We start from the raw sequence: 17,323 nt of genomic DNA on the forward strand, positions 1-17,323 counted from the left end.
TACCTCAGCAGATGTTGGCACTGGATGCTCTTGCAGAGGACCCAGGTTACACAGAGAAACCCAGTCTTGAAAAACCAAATCAACCAAACAACAAACACGTCAGTAAAGCTTCTGTTATGTGTCCTCATCAGTGTTAGTAAGTGAAGTGATACGCTCTGCACATGGACAGAGGAGGCCCAACAGGTTATTTCCTTTGTTAGCAAGAGGGAATGAACCTTTTTATCTTCAAGTGGAGGAGTCTGCTCCCTGGAGAACCGACTGAGGAACATGACAAACCAGGCAAGGTGGAAAAGAGAGGCCTCAAGCTCAAGACTGATGATCCTCCTGCCTCAGCCTCCCAGTGTGTTAGCATATATCCCCCAAACAGAAATCTGAAGAGTTTACAGTTAAGAAAAGCAAAAAGGTTTTTTTTTTTTTAATTTTTAAAGATTTATTTATTTATTTAATGAGTTCACTGTAGCTGTCTTTAGACACACCAGAAGAGGGCATCAGATCCCATTACAGATGGTTGTGAACCACCATGTGGTTGCGGGGATTTGAACTCAGGACCTCTGGAAGAGCAGTCAATGCTCTTATTAACCACCGAGCCATCTCTCCAACCCTGCAAAAAAAAAAAAAAAAAAAAAAAAAAAAAGCTTTAAAAACATGAAATTGATAGCAATGAAGAAAACTGTTGGTCTGCTAGAAGAGGAACTTTGAAAAGTATTCCTTGAGTCTTATGAATGGAAACTAAAGTAGAACGGGTTGAAAAATTAGAGGGAAGCAAATCCAGAAGGCTAGAACAGAACATTTGGGAAGCTGAGGCAAGAGGAGCAGAAATTAAATCACACACTTAGAGGCTGGCCTTGGCAGAATGAGAAAAATCAAAACCTCCTCCCCTACTCCACTGTAATTTTCCAAGGTCACAAAGGATCTTAATGTTGAATTTACACCTTTCAGTCCTATCCATTCTGTAGCTCTTGAGTCTGTGTGTCACTCATCACTAGTCCTGCCCACTCCATTGCTCTTCCTCCCACACAGTCCTGTTATTCACCCTCAAGCTCTTTTGAGACTTTCTCTCCTTTCCCTCATTAGAATTTTGAGAGTTCTTCAGCGTTTTATCTGCCTGTCTTCTCTGGGTACTCACCAACTCCCTTAGGATTATCTCTTCTGTTTGCAAAACTTCAGCTAGCACCTTTTGCTGATGAGTGCCAGATCCCAACCTCCAGCTCAGATCTCCTTTCTGAATTTAGTATTCAGGCCTACCCTGTTAACTGGGCTGCTCTACTTATATGAAAGTCAAAACCAAATAGAAACATAGTACAAGTCAAAACAGAAAAACACCTTCTTGGGCCAAAGGTATAGCTCCAAGGCAGAGAGCTACCCTGGCATGTGTGCAGACATGGGTTGGATCCTCAGCACTGAAAGAGATAGATTAAAAACAAAACAAAACAACAACCAAAAAAATACAAACAAACAAACAAACAAACAAAAAAAAAACCCAAACAAGTCGCTCAACTGTCTTGAGTCAATAGATTTTAAAAAATGAGTTAAGATTAGGGTTAGGTTAGGGTTAGGGTATAGCTCAGGCAGTAAGGTACTTGCCAAGAGTGTTTGAGGACCTAAGTTTGCCTTTTTTCTTTCTTTCTTTTGAAACAGGGTTTCTCTGTGTAGCCTTTGCTATAGACCAAGGCTGGCTTCGAACTCAGAGATCCACCTGCCTCTGCCTCCGAGTGCCAGAATTAAAGGCATGTGCCATCACTGTCCAGCTCTTAGCTATTCATTTTTCAGCTTATAGTCTGTTGTCAAAGGATGCCAGGGCAGGAACCAGAGGCAGGGCTGAAAAACAGGCCACGGAGGGAGAACGCTGCTTCCTGGCTTATTTTCTTGGCTCACATTCTGTTGCCTTTCCTGTTGTTTCTTTCCCTTTTAAGTTTTATTTGGTTTTTGTTTTGTTTTCATGTGCATGTGTTTTGCCAGGGTGTTTGCGCGTGCGTGTGCTTGTGCTTAAATCTGAAGCAGTCCGAAGAGGGCATCAGATCTCCTGGAACTAGAGTTACAGATGGTTGTGAGCCACCATGCTGGTGCTGAGAATAAATCCTGGGCCTTTTACAAGGGCAACAAGTGCTCTTAACTGTTGGCTTATCTCTTCAGCCCAGATAGAATTCTTTTAAGGAAAGAAAATTTAACAAACAAAAAAACCATAAATTTTGGGTACTGCTGTTGACTTTGATGGTTTGTTTGTTTTTTACAGTTTGGAGGATGAAACCCAGGACTTTGTTTGGGTAAATACTCTTCTATTAAGCTATTAACAGCAGCCTACTATGATCTTTGTAAATTGTCCGCCCCCCCCTTTAAAGATTGCTATTTATTGTCCCTCAGATTGTGTTAATAGAGTCTCAATGCCATTCACATCAGCCTCAGATGGAGTACTATGCTGGATCTGAGAATTAAAATTTAAATTGGGGAAACAAACGAAAGTATAAGCTCAAGCAGCGGTCCAATTTGCCACTGGGGTAGATTTAAGTGTTTATAGTCAGTTGCTATTCATCACTCCTGGTGTGCAGTGTGCGCTGTGTGAATTACCGTGTGCTAATAAACAGACGTTGCTTTTTCTTAAACAGTAACAAGACAAATGCATGCTGTGTGCCCTCGGCAGCCCCGAAAAATGCAAATAAAGACTCCATACCTAAATGTATCCCTTGGTGTTTTATCTCCTCTTTGTTCAGGCCCTCCTCTCTGCCTCCCCAGGGCGTTTTCCCTTAATCTTCTCACCCCATCTGCAAAGTTCTCACCAGTGCCACATCAGGGATCTCTCCAAGGCACCTGGGCTCAGCAAAATAATATTTTCTGTTTCTCCCAATGGGTAGTAGAACAGTGCCATCAAAGGCTCTGAACATCATTAACTAGATTAGGCAAGGAGTACTGCACACCGCTGTTTATGAACACCCCATAGCTCTACCCTCAGTGCCCAGGATCAGGACCCGGATGACTAAGCACCCCACCCCCACTCCCGGTCGTCTTTCCTTACATGACTCCGAGAATAATTATAATTTAAAAGCTATAATGAGTTTCATTTTATAAACCAGAAGCAACGTTAATTTTCATGAAAGCCAAGTTGGAAGAATTTCTGTCTAAAAACGATAAGGGGTAAAAATAAAACAATAACTGAAGTAATTCTAGCTGAATGGTCCCAAGCACTGACAAAAATAAGAACAGTGTCATCTAATCTCTGCAAATAATGGGCATATTTTATAGTGGGATCGTTTTCAGCCCATTTCCCGTCCTACTGGGTAAAAATTGACTCAGATAGAAAAAGAGCTAACCAAACTTGGGGGAGTGGGGGTGGAAACCCACCAATTATTTTTAATGCCTACTAAACAGCCTGCTCCAGAGGATACGGCTTTTCTGGCTCTCAAACATGTCGGGTCCCTCCGCCCCCCCAACTATTCCTGTGTCTGTCCTCCTCGCTGGAAGCTGTGGGGTGGGAGGTCTAAAAATAGCCAATGAATCACAGCAGATAATCCAGTGCAGTGGTTACATAAACAGCGGGCCGGGGCGGCGGGGCCGCGGGTGGGAACGAAAAGTATCTGGGTCAATGTTGTCACACTGAATAGGGTCCCCCGGAGCCGGCCTTCGGAGGCGCGGCGGGGGTGGAGGCCTGGGCCTGCGGGCCTCGAGCAGCTGGGGATCTGCCGGTGGGCGGGAGGGAGCACGAGGCCCCGGGCCGGGCGCGGGCGGAGGCGCGAGTGGGGCGGGCGAGCCCGGCGCTCCCTCCCCATGGCCGGGAGCGGGCCGCGGAGGCGGCGGCGGCGCTGACAGGCTCAGGGCGGGGCGGCCGGGGGCCCGGGGCCCTGGGGAAGATGAGCGCCCTCCTAGAGCAGAAGGAGCAGCAGGAGAGGCTGCGGGAGGCAGCGGCCTTGGGGGACATTCGGGAGGTGCAGAAACTGGTGGAGAGCGGGGTGGATGTGAACTCCCAAAATGAGGTCAACGGCTGGTAAGTGGCGAGCGGGGGAGGCCTAGGGTACAGGGCTGCTAGCTCGGGGCGTGGAGCAGTCAGCCGTGACCCAGGACGCAGGCTAAGGTGAAGCCTGGTACCTCAGGCCTCGCAGGTTGTGCCCTTTCCAGACTAGCCCTACCCCCAATTGCCTCGTGCAGTTAGGAGCGCATCCTTCCCAAATACATACCTTCTGTGGTTCACTGCGGCCAGCGCCCTCTGGGACACTGGAGCCCACGCCAGCCCCCGCGCCCCCTGGCTAACTTGGCCCAAATGGTGATGCTAGAGGCTTTGATTCTCAGCGACTCTGCTCTGGATTTCATCAAGCTTGAATTATTTTGCCATGGGCGCTTCTGAAGAACACTTCGTGCAGAGATGAAAGCATAAGCAACCCAGCAAATGCCAATCTTAAAACCAGCACGATTTCTTTAGCCAAGACCAGGAGGAAAGAAACAACTACAAAACCCCCACCACTTGCATAATAATTTTGCCTCTGTTGTTTCAATACCACAGTGATTGGCTGTTGCCTACAGCTGCCTGTTGAGGGGAGACTCATTTGTTTGCCCTGTAGAATGTTTTGTTTTCTTAGTACAATTTCCAATAGAGAAATTCACCCAAGGCTTTAGATGTCTGCCTGCAGATTTGCCTCCTTCCCAATTAAATCCGGGGTCTGTCTCATGTCTTTGGTTCCAAGTTACTGAGTGCGTGTTTTTTAAAACCCTTTTTGACATTTTACATTTTTTTTATTTAATCCAGGTAATGCTTATCTAGCCTCGTTTACTAGTTTAAAGTTAAAGTGAGTTTTAACCCTCCCACCCCACTCCCCTGTAAATCGAGTCATACATTTTGAAATGGAAAGGGCGCAGGAGATCATTTGAACCCCAGAGAGTGTCTTGCCCTGGTTGCACAATTTTCGGTATGGTAACAGAGTCAGAAATGAGGTTTCCTTATTTCCTAAGAAAGCTACCCGGGTCCTTTCCCTAAAGAAACTAGCTCGGTAGCTGTCCACAGCTAGGAGACAGTGGACACTAATTTCTTGTCTATTTTGAAGCGTTTGCAGGCAAAAAACACTTGTAGTAGTGTTTGCCTTCCCTGGCATCCGATAGCTGTGAATTTCTATTCTGGCACTGGGGGGCAGTGCTGTACAGAATACTGAGCCTGGTCCTGCTGCAGGGTCTGCCTGTCCGCCCTGCTGTGAAGTCTTGGTTGAGTCATTTCGTTTCCCAGTTATTTCAGAAGTGTTGTTAGTGTTTATTGAGATGAGGGATAGTAAGTAGCTGCCATGTACTGAACTTGCTCTATGGCACAAATGTGGTTATAAACACTTGGCTTACCTCAGGACTATCTGGGGACATTGTTATCTTTCTCCATCTTAAAGATAAAGAAACTGAGACCCAAGGAAAATTAAACCATCCAGTTTTCCAAGTGCTCCTAAGTTACTAAATTTGGGATTTAGTAATTCCGTGCGAATGTTAGCCCTGACTTGTCTGTTAGAGCTGAAAAGTGAATCCAACATCTGATGCCCTCGGCACAGTGCCCACCAAGTGCTAGATACCCAGTGGATGCCAGGTGATTTTGAAGTAACCCGATGAGGCTTCCTATAGATTTAATTCCAACTGCAATCAATCCAGTCCAAGAGTGAATTCCTAGATTCCCTTTATCCCACTTTATGCTCTTGGCCTAATGCTTTCAGTTCTTCTCAGCTCGCCCTCTTATATGACCGGACCGTAAAGCTTGGCACTGTCCTTGGTCCCTGTCTTCCCTTCACAAACCACATACTGTCAGCCAGTTCTGCTGCCTCTGTGTTCAGATAGGATCTGGCTACCACTCACAAGCACCACACTGTGATACAAAGCCAGCACCATTTGGGATGCAGGATAGTTCCATAGTCTCCCTCTAACATCCTTACTAGTCTACTTGCTTATACTACATACAGCCTTGCCCCGACTGTGGAACAGTTGGCTTATCACACTCAAAGTCCTCTAATGGCTCCCATATTACTCTGAGAAGAAGCCAATTTGCATTCTTTTCCCTGACCTTTGGGCCTCATCTCTTGAGACCTGCTTCCTTGTTCACTTCTTCCCATTCCCCTGGTCTCCTTGCTTTTCTGGAACAACAGCACACCCTGGGTTCTAGACTTTTGTACTTTGCCTTCCCTCTTGTCTAGAAAGCTTTTCTCCTATACACCCCATGGTTTGCTCTCTGTCCCCATTTGGATCTTAGCTTAGATATTAGCTTTATGCTAAGGCTTTTCCTTGGCTGTCAGTTAAAAATTGTGCAACTCTCTTCCCAACCCTGCCAGTCCCTAATCTCTTACTCTGCTTTATTGTCACACAACTTAATATCCACCTAGCACACTATATAATTTGCTTGCTAATTACCCCAGCTACATTGACTGTAAAATGAGTGAATATTGACAATAGTAGATTTTTCTTTGCCTGACCCCACCCCCTTTTTCTTCTTAGACTTGGCCTTGCTGTGTTGCCTGGGCTGGTCTTAACCCTTGTCCTCAAAGTTACCTTCTTCCTACCCTAGTCTACTGAGTAGCTGAGGCTACAGGCAAACCCCATTGTACCCAGCTCCTCAGGGGGATATTTTGAAGATTAAACAAGCACAGCCTTTAGAACAATGTCCAATGTGTAAAGTATTATGGTTGTGTTAGCTATTGTTATTTTCTTATTATTAGGCAACATGCTGGGAGACATATAAAGTTACCCTGAAAAAAGAAACACAAAAAACTAAACAACTCTTTTCAACATTGAAAAGTAGACTGGTAACTGCTTTCAATTCTTGGTTGCTCAGTAACCACAGTTTCAGCAATGATGAATGATACCCAGTTGATGAATGATGCCTAAAGCCTCTGGTCTAAAATACTTCCCAGCTCTAATGGGATATGCTGACTGCAAATATAAAGTTTAAAGAGTTGAAGTTCAAAAATAGAGTTTCCACATCAATTGTCATCCAAGTGTCATGTGTCCCTTTTGGCTTTAGAAATGAGTAGAATGGTTTATGAAGAAGTTGGAAATGTTGTCTGGCTGCAATGGTTCTGAGTTAGAGCGGCCTATAGTCACCCAACTCTAGTCTGCAAATGATGGTTGCTGGGGTAGCCAGGACATGCTGTAGTCACTTAAGCCCATTTACATGGTGGAACTCTAAACTAGTTGGTTTGTCTCGGAGTCTGGCCCACTCACAGCATATTACTCTTTCACTCTCCAGTAAGAACCTCTGTCCAAAAGGGAGCATATTTTTTTCTCAGCCTGATCCACTTGTTTTTGAGTGCTCACTTAATAGAATTATTCACTTTTCCAGCCTATACCATACAAAGACAGCTACACACAAACACACTCTGAGCCACCGTTTGCTCAGAATCAAGGAAAGTTTGGATCCCCTCAGGGCAAGCAATGTCCATTTTATCCTAGGTTTGCTAATTAAGGGATAAGAAATAAACATGTGGGGCTGGAGATGTACCTCAGTGGTAGGGTGCTTGCCTAACATATGTTGAGGACATCAGTCTCTGGTTCCACACGCATATGCATGCGCACACACACACACACACACACGCACGCACGCGCGCGTATACACAGGTGCATACGTACATACATACCTTTATTGTCAGATAGATACTTCCTTCTGTTTACCCTCTGCTGGGGATGTGGCTCAGTGATCAAGCACTTGCCTAGCATGTGAGGCCCTGGGTTGCAGCATCATAAAATAATTTTAAAAGCCTCTTCTCTGTTTTTCCCACATGGGCAGTCATTTTTGTCAAAGAGTATTCTAAGGCACCTGGATGGTGAATGCTAGTGTGACTGTCACTCTGATAGGTTAGTCACTCAGGCTCACATTCTCTAAGTCACCAACGTAAGGATACATAAGGCAAATCAGCTTCTCCTTGGAATCAAATAAACATGACAGATGGTTGCACTTCCCAGGTCCACGGCCTCTCTTCTGAGCCTCTGCTTTGCTCAGTATCTTATCTGGGTTTGGCTGTTACGCTCTGGAGATGCTTGTCTTGGTTAAATTAGAGAGTTGGTGAATGAGGACATTCTAAATGTGAGAGGAATGAGGAGTGCATGAGCTCATAATGGGAAGAAAGATTTTCCTTCCATAATATATACTCTGCTTTGCACCTGAGGATGCCTGTGTTGAGCTGGCATGTTTGAGGGATGATGATTAAATTTCTATACAGTGGTAAAGGAACAGTCCATTGAACTGCACAGTACAGCACCTCCGTGTATACAATATTAAATAGTTTTGCTTAAGTGAGGCTGTTATGTTTGAAGGGTTTGTTCTTGAACCACTTTGGTTGTTTGTACCCTCTTTTTCGGTGACCCCACAGTAAAAAGTTGTGTGTAGTGCTTCATTTGAGCAGATTCGGGTATGTTTGTAGCCTTCTGGAGAGATTGAGAACAGCTAGCATTTTGAAAAAATGAAGATTTGGAAACCATGTACGTGTGTAGGTGTGGGGAAGGGAGTAAGCAGTTAAGGTGGTCGTAGTACCCCTGCTGTAGTAAATAATGGCTGACACGGCAGAGGAGCTGCACACAGGAGATGGGTTTTAGCTTGGCAGAATTGACTCTTTGATTGTCACTTGATGCTTGTAAGTTTTCATAGCTTCTAAAATAGAAGAAGTAACATAGAAATGTCTTTTAAAGAGACCAAGATCTATGGATGTTCCTGATAGAATAGCATCTGGAAGTGTCATTCTAGTCCGTAGCCAATAGTCTCTGGAACCTTGGAAATTGCAGCTCCTGGGATAAATTGATGCTTCCTGTGGACTAGAAATTACAACTTTCTTTATTTTTACAGTGCTAGGATTGAAACCAGGTAGGCTTTGTGCATTCTAGGCAAGCACGCAGTCATTAACAGCTTCAGACTCAAGAATGAAACTTAAAAAATAAAATTTAAGAATATTAAAATGTTATTACTGGAGATGGGGGTCTCACTATGGAACTCTGTCTGGCCTGGAACTCACTCTGTATATGAGGCTGCCCTTAAATTCATAGACTCCAACTGTTCTTGCCCCTCAAGTGCTAGGATTAAAGGTGTACACCACCATGCTGGGATATATTCATGTTTTGATCATCTATTCTGCAAAGTGAAAAGTCGAGTTGCTAGCCTGGCTTCTCGGCTCTCACTAACAAGCTTCTGTGTATGTATTTACTGATGCTTATCATTTGAAAGCTCGAGTCATTTTTTCTCTTTCTCAATCACTCTCTCTTTTTTCTTTGGGACAGGACCTGTTTACACTGGGCATGTAAACGCAACCATGGGCAGGTGGTATCCTACCTGTTACAGTCGGGAGCTGACAGAGAGATTCTTACAACAAAAGGAGAAATGCCGGTACAATTAACATCAAGGAGAGAAATCAGGAAGATTATGGGAGGTGAGTCTGTTTGGGGAGCCTTCAAGATGTGCTGTTATTGGCCACATTGACACTGATCAGATAACTGGTCCTATTTTTTTAAGTTAACTACTATGCCAAAGTTGTGATTGCATTTTTTTCTAGAAGGCCAATATTATACTTTTTTTAAATTTGTAAATGTGACAATAGTAAAAATGATAGTCATAAGCCTAATGAAATATTCTTTCTCTTCTGACCTGAAGAGGCAGTCAGTCAGTCCTGACCAAAATGTGGGCCACAGCTCAGACGACAACACTAGTTTCCACCATGCTCCTTTCTTTAGTAAGTTTTATGTTCTGTATTTTTCTATTTTCCAGTGGAAGAAGCTGATGATGATGAGGAGATTCCCCAGCTGAAGAAGGAGTCGGAACTGCCCTTCGTTCCCAACTATCTGGCCAACCCAGCCTTCCCTTTCATCTACACGCCTGCAGCAGAAGACGCCACCCAGCTGCAGAATGGGGGCCCCTCCCCACCTCCAGTGTCTCCCCCTGCAGAGGGCTCGCCTCCATTGCTTCCCCCCACAGAGCCCCCTCTGCTCGGAGCCTTTCCTAGGGACCACACCTCTTTGGCATTGGTCCAAAATGGTGATATTTCTGCCCCCTCTGCCATACTTAGAACACCAGAAAGCACAAAACCTGGTCCTGTCTGTCAGCCACCAGTGAGTCAGAACCGCTCCCTGTTCTCTGTCCCATCCAAGCCACCGGTGTCTCTGGAGCCTCAAAATGGGACATATGCAGGACCAGCGCCAGCATTCCAGCCATTTTTCTTCACCGGAGCATTTCCATTTAATATGCAAGGTATGCACACGGCCTCTGAAGCAAGAGAGTGGTATCTGTTTTTTTATTTAGTTAGGGTATACTTACAAAATTAGGGACAGTTCCAAGATCTGTCTAAGGGAGGGGACTCTCTTCATTCAAGGTTCAAAAGCTATATACTTTTTACCTTCAAACATGAAAGTATTATTCCTTTTCTATCATTCCTAGGAACAAGAATTTTCTCTTATATAACTATAGTACAACTATTTAGTTTAGGAAATGCAACTTTGAGTTCATACTGATCTAAACTGTAATAGCCTATATTTAAATTCTGCCAGTTGTCTTAATAATAGATATTGTAAGGGTTGGGGATTTAGCTCAGTGGTAGAGCGCTTGCCTACCAAGCGCAAGGCCCTGGGTTCGGTCCCCAGCTCCGAAAAAAAGAAAAAAAAATAGATATTGTATTTGGTTATTATACCATTTTATTATTAAATCTGAAACATTCTCCATCCCTTTATGCACATACTTCCTCCCCCCACCCCCTTATTTTGTTCAGACAAGGTTTCTCTGTGTAGCCCTGGCTGTCCTGGAACTTACATTGTTGACCAGGCTAGCCTTGAACTCAGAGATTTGCCTACCTCTGCCTCTGAAGTGCTGAGATTAATGGTGCACCGAAACCTTCTCTCTCTTTTAAAAGGAAGATTTATTCAGGTCAGGCCTGGTGGCATGGCACATGCTTTTAATCCCAACACTTGGGAGGCAAAGGCAGGCAGCTCTCTGTGAATTTGAGGCCAGCCAGTGTCCTAGAAGTGAGTTCCAGGACATCCAGGGCTATTACACTGAAAAACCCTGTCTTGAAAAGCAAAAGCCAAACCAACCCAAACAAACAAACAAACAAACAAACAAAAAGAAGTAAAAAACCAAAACCAGAAGAAATAGGAAGAAAAAGAAATTTATTTATGGAGCTTGGCAGAGGACTCTGGTTCCAATATAAATATCCACACTGTAACACACAACTGTCTGTATCTTCAGTTCCAGGAGGTCCAATGCCCTCTTCTGCCCTGTATACACATTATACACATGCATATCTGTAGGTATTACACATAAAATAATTTTGAAGAAAGGATTAATTTTAAAAATTTGTTTTAATGTATAGGAGTGTTTTGCCTTTGTGTAAGTATGCCATGTATATGTAATATCAGGCTGAAGAGGGTCAGATCTCCTGGAACTAGAGGTGCAGACAGTTTGATCTACTTGATATGGGTCCTGAGAACCAAATTCTGGTCCTCTGGAAAAACAGTAAGTGTTCTTAAAAGGTGGTCCACCTCCCTAGCCCTGTCTTTCCCATCGTTCTAGACCTCTGTAATGAAGGAAGGGTTCAGAGCAGTTGTTTGGTGGAATATGGCTTACTGTCACTCTTTCCTTGTTTATTACTTGGTATTATCCTATAAAAAAGGACTTTGAGGGGCTGGAGAGATGGTTTAGCAGATAAGAGCACTGATTGCTCTTTCAGAAGACCTGGGTTCGATTTCCTGAACCCACATGGCAGCTCACAACCTTACGTAATTCCAGTCTGGGGGAATAAAAAAAAATAAAAGCAAATAAAGGACATTTCTTCTCATTTATAGCCGTGTGAACTTAAGATCCTTTCTTTTTGTCTTTTTTTTTTTCCTTTTGGGCATTTTGCCTGCATGTATCTCAGTATACTGTATGTATGTATGTATGTATGTATGTATGTATGTATGTATGTATGTATGTCTGGTGTCCTCAGAGGCCAGAAGAGGGCATTGGATCTCCTGGAATGAGTTATAGACAGTTGTGAGCCACCCTGTGAATTCTGGGAATTGAACCTAGGTCTCCAGGAAGAGCAGCCAGTACTCTTCACTGCCGAGCTGTCTCAGCAGCCTGGGCTAGTGATTCATATCAGACTTGGTGTGCTGCAGTTTGATACAGTCGTGCTTTTGATATTCAGATTATTCCTGACTTAGCCTGTGGCAACCCCTTTCTGCTGGCTCTGTCCTGTGGGCACATGCCCATTGTTCTAGTGCAACAAGATGTTCCTCACTTATAGTGTCATTTCCCCATGCCAGCATGGCAAGCCACCATTTCTTCCGGGAGTTCTGCGTGTTCTGTTGGATGGAGGGGAGTGTAGAGAATTGGATTTAGAAGCCAGGATGTGGGTACGAGGTGTCCTCATTGTTATAGATGTGACAGTTCTAGGCTTAAGTAGACTAAGAAAGGAAAAGAAGGCATGGAGAAGGAACAGGACAGGAGAGAGCGTGCAAGTGTTTGTGTATATGTCTGTATGTGTATAAATACATCCATTATTCACATGGATATACATACTCATATGTATATTTCTTGTTTTGTGCATGTGTTTGTTTTGGGGCAGGATCTTACTGTGTTCTTCCTGCCTGGTCCAAAGCTCACCCTGTAGAATAAGCTAGTATTGAATTCATAGAGGTCTGCCTGCTTCTGCCTCTTAAGTGCTAGGATTAAAGTACACACCACTATGCCTGGCTGTCGGTATCATTTTGGGAACATTAGAAACCACATGTTCATACAGACAGTTCTAATTCCAGTAAAATCCATAGAGTCAAGTGTACTCTTACTTTTCTTTTCACTTATAATTAACTTCCTAGTTTTGAAAACCTAGTCCTGTATCTGCTATTGTTGGTGACCCATGATACTGTGAGGAATTCTTCCTTAAAGAGCAAGACAGAGTTGCCAAATGTATGTAAATAGCTAGCTTGAGTTGCCGTGACACGTGGGTTTGGAATATGAGGGCAGATCGCTTTTAACTCTGATCATGAGTAGTAGTAGTGTTATCTTCCCATGGAGGAACTACACCCTTATTAAGGTGCAGTATTTCAAGTCAGGCTTAGATGCAACTGTTTGCTGCTGTCCCTTTGCTGTTTTATTTTGATTTGGTGGGGTTTTTTGTTTGTTTGTTTGTTTGTTTGATTGTTTTGTTTTTGTTGATTTGGGTATGTATCCTAATCTGACCTAGAACTCACTGTGTAGACCAAGCTGGCATGGAACTCTCAGAGATCTGCCTGTTTCTGCCTCCTGACTTGCTAGGATAAATTGTTTCGTGTTTTGGGACAGTGTCTATGTAGTCCAGGCTATCCTGAAACCTGTGTCCTACTCTCCACCTCCTGTTGCTAGGATTGTAAGTGTGAGCCACAATCCACACCCGCCTCCTTCACTCTCTATTTCAAGGAGCACCATATATTTCCTAAGTAACTTTAGATCCATGGTGGTTGGATCCTGTCACCTCTTCATGCAGCACATCTTGCCTTTGCTCTTTTCCTACTCATGTGTAATTGGTGCTCAGAGATGAGAGACATCTGTGAGCAGGGCGGCTGCTGCACCTTTTTGCTTGGTGAACCATAGCAGAGAAAACAGTGCAGAGGCCCAGCAGAGCCACACAAGGCTGTAAACAAACCCAGAGTCTAGTCAGTAGACTAGACTAGGTTTTCTCAGTGAGTGCCACAGACCTTACATTAAATACTCTGTGCTATATTACAATCTCCTTCTCTTTTTCTAGAGCTGGTACTCAAGGTGAGGATTCAGAACCCATCTCTTCGTGAAAATGACTTCATTGAAATTGAACTGGATCGACAGGAACTCACCTACCAAGAACTGCTCAGAGTGAGTTGCTGTGAGCTGGGTGTTAATCCAGACCAAGTGGAAAAGATAAGAAAGTTACCCAATACTCTGTTAAGAAAGGTAAGAAAAGTCTGTTCAGTATGAGTGGCTGCTGTTTGTATTTCAAACATAGCTGACTTCTTCCTTGTTTATTGAGTCATAGCTTAAGGGGGAGCCAATAGAAAAGGATTAAGGAGAGCCCAAAAAAAAAAAAAAAAAAAAAAAAAAAAAGGAGAGCCAAGGCCCTGGCTCTGGGTTAAAGCATGTGCTGTTATGTGCAAGGCTCTGAGCTCCAGCTCTGACCTAACTGTAATCCATAAGTTTTCTTTCCCTTCATCTGAGTCCACAGAGAAGCCCTAGTTTACTCATTTATGTATGTATTTATTTTGAGACAAGGTCTTGATGTGTAGCCCTAGCTTGCTTGGTATTAGTTGTGTGTCCCAGGCCAGCTTTGGAGTTATGGTAGTCCTCCTGCCTCTGCTTCTTGCCTGCTGGGATTAAAGGTGTGAACTATCATACTCTAATACACTGGCTGGCACTTTTGAAGGTTGGAAGAGAGCAGGATGGTACATGGGCCTGTTTCAGTTGTGCCCATAGTGACCTGTGAGGCTTGCCTTATGTCATATGATGATATGTGACCCACCTGGCATCTTTGTGATGCTCCAGCCAGCTATGGGCTCTCCAGCACCAAGCTCCTGGGTTCTGTTCCAGGGCCCCACATGGTGGAAAGAAAGAACCAATTCCCACAGGTTGCCCTCTGACCTCCACATGTGAATTATGACTCAAACGTGTATACACAAACAAATATTATAAAAGAGTTGACTAAATGAAAAGAAAATTTTAATTCATTGCCCCATTTTGTTTTAGGACAAAGATGTTGCACGACTCCAGGACTTCCAGGAGCTGGAACTGGTTCTCACAATAAGTGAGAATAATTTTCTGTTTAGAAACCCTGCATCCTCACTGACTGAGAGGCCTTGCTTCAACCGGAGAGCTTCAAAACTGACATACTAATGCAGCAGGGACAATACTCTATCACTGAGTATTGTGACAGTAGGTGTCACCTCTGGGCCAAAGGACAAGCCATTGATCCCAAAGCCTCGGATGCCCGCCAGGGCCCCTGGTGCCACTGCACAGTGTTCACTAACATCCTGCCTGGGCAGGCGGGAACCCCGACCCCCAGCAGCGGTGCTGCTCTTCCAAGCCTCTTGGTGCACAATAACCCTATTGCTGAGTCTTTGAGCAGCTGGAAAATCGTCTTGAGAGGCAGCGGCCGAAGGTACGAGAGCCAGTGTTTTACGTGTGGAATCTAGAGAGTTGTCGAAGCAGAAACCGAGAGTGTGGACCCGTTTCTAGCCACTCCTGTTGACAGTGCGCCCGACGGGCCGGGCGCGTTTCTCTTGATGTTGCATGCTCATGACACTCAAGAAATTTTGAACTGACTAGGGAGGGAGACTGGGGAAAGCAAGCACAGGTACTGGACAAAGGGATTCCGGTGCGACCTGTGGCTGTGAGGTCTCATATAGCATATTTATAAACGTTACTCAGGTTTAAAGTATTTAAAAATGTAGTTACCTAATTGTAAATAGGCTGTTAACCAAAAGAGCTTCCCCTCCCCCAGTTTTCTTTTATGACCACTCATGACTACGGCTGTCTCACAGTCATCTTCACATCTCCCCTCCTCAGTCACTAGAGGGCTCTCTAATGCTTTCTAAAGGGGCCACCACCTTGCTCAGAGGCCGCTCCTGTCACCCGTTTAATTGCGCCATCCAAGAAGAGCACAAGCTGCTGGTCCGTCCATCATTCTCACCCCCCAGGAACGAAGAGCAGCTTTTGAGCCTGGATTTGTTGCTGTTTTAAAGGTTATTGTGGGAAACCGAACTAAAGGAGTTAGCATCTTTATTTTTATATCAAAGATAAAGGTTATTTTGGAAATTATTAGGGTTTTTACATAACTCTGAAGTCTGTTGCTTTTGTAAACAAATCGTTCAATCTTAGGAATTCCCCGTTACCTCCACAGTCAGTTGTGAGGACCTGATTCGACTCTGGAGCGTGGGGTACGAATCTTCTCCAAGAGTCATTCAAGAGTCTTCCCCTCCTTGGCATCATTAAGGTTGACAAGCCTCTGTTTGCTTAACTTTACAAAGGACCTGGCCCACATAGAGGAGCAGGAGAGCAGGGCTGGAGTAGGGTTGACCAGGATCCCTGCTGTCTTAAGCTTTTTCCCCATAGTGCCTATAGTTTCCAAAGAAACTTAACTTCCTGGGTATTAATTTTATTAGAACACTGCAGTTGACTGGAAACATGCAGATGCACTGGAAGAGAGCATTGTGCTGAGGTAATGGCCTCCCACTGCCGCCTGAGTGCCGAAATGAGCTTGAGTGTTCTTCAAAGCTAGTGTCATGGGGTCACTGTGGAGTGACTGCATGGTACCCACCCCTGGCACAGCTGGTGACCCCCCGTAGAGCGTCTGCATAGCAGAGTGGCCGTTGCTCATCACCCTTTCCCCAAGTGCTTTACTGAAGACACCTCCCTTGTGTTTCAACCAACTACTACTTAGTGTACTAACTTTTTTTCCTCTAATTTGCTTTGAAAAACTTTAGTAATTCAGTTAACTGTGATTCTATCTTGGAAGAAATAAACTCAGTATTAATTCATGTCTAAATTACTGGGGTTCAGACTCCTTCAGCCACCCTAGTTGATTAGAGATTCTGAGAAGCAGTGGGATTTGGCTGGGAGGTGGATGACAGAAGAGCAATCGAGCACTTCAGAGTGACCAAAGGTCATGTCCCCCATGGCTCTGCCCAGTGTCCTGTCCTTTGCCACAGTCCTCTGGGGTCAGTGTCTCTGGCAGTGGGATGAAACTGCATGGTTGCTCTTAGGGGAGTTCCGAGTCTTAATCTATGCATTCAGAGAAATATTTTTATATGCTTTGTGTAATTGATAATGAGGGATTTTCTTTTAAACTTTGTTAACTGAATGCACCTCTCCTCCACTGCATATTTAAAGCATGTGTTCACCCATGTAAACATTCATAGAAGACATTTCCTCATGTGTTGTTGACTCTTTAAACATAACAGGTATTATTAAAATTAAACATTAACTGACCAAGCCCATTTTCTCTCATTTTGCCCTTGTAAACAGCACTGTATTCTAATCATAGAGCGTTCAAATTGCTGGGAAGTGCCATGGGGCTGGCACTGTGGAGGAAAGGGGACCAGCTCCCCAGCTGAGTGCCACCCCGTGCTGCTGCAGCAGCAACACTCATGCCCTGTTGTGAGTGTCACTGTCTCACCCTGTCGGTAGCTCTGGAGATGGATTCTGTGTGACACCTTCTCTCCCAGTTGACAACGGTCACTTGGTTTCCCTGGAGTCGCTGAGCCAGCTACATAGAGGTCATCCCCTATTAACCACAGTTTTTGATTATCCTATTTACTTGACACAACTGAGCCTTCAGCACCTGTCATGCTCTCAGTGAGCTCAGAAGCAAACTTCCAAGAGGAAGCACGGCCTCACACCTTCAGATCTTTAGCTGGGAAG

The 17,323-nt window shown here is 44.4% G+C and overlaps 1 protein-coding gene and 1 long non-coding RNA gene across 4 annotated transcripts; one reads left to right on the forward strand and one right to left on the reverse strand.

The window, feature by feature from the left end:
* Window positions 1-404: 404 nt before the first annotated feature.
* LOC134480857 (uncharacterized) lies at window positions 405-4,751 on the reverse strand. Of its 3 annotated transcripts, none has more exons than XR_010055747.1 (3): window positions 4,167-4,751; window positions 2,669-2,805; window positions 405-601 (listed from the first exon to the last, which is right to left on the reverse strand). It is a non-coding gene; the product is annotated as an uncharacterized LOC134480857 (long non-coding RNA). The 3 variants fall into 3 exon arrangements; XR_010055746.1 differs by lacking the exon at window positions 4,167-4,751 and adding an exon at window positions 3,337-3,473; XR_010055745.1 differs by lacking the exon at window positions 4,167-4,751 and having other exon boundaries at window positions 2,669-3,326.
* Ankrd40 (ankyrin repeat domain 40) lies at window positions 3,640-16,886 on the forward strand. The gene is given in 5 exon segments (NM_001134699.1): window positions 3,640-3,976; window positions 9,211-9,359; window positions 9,695-10,174; window positions 13,683-13,864; window positions 14,651-16,886. Coding segments are annotated over 5 exon segments (1,092 nt in total). The 5' UTR covers window positions 3,640-3,842; the 3' UTR covers window positions 14,798-16,886.
* The last annotated feature ends 437 nt before the right edge of the window (window positions 16,887-17,323 follow it).

This window comes from Rattus norvegicus, chromosome 10, assembly GCF_036323735.1.
Source record: "Rattus norvegicus strain BN/NHsdMcwi chromosome 10, GRCr8, whole genome shotgun sequence".
NCBI classification, from domain to species: domain Eukaryota; kingdom Metazoa; phylum Chordata; class Mammalia; order Rodentia; family Muridae; genus Rattus; species Rattus norvegicus.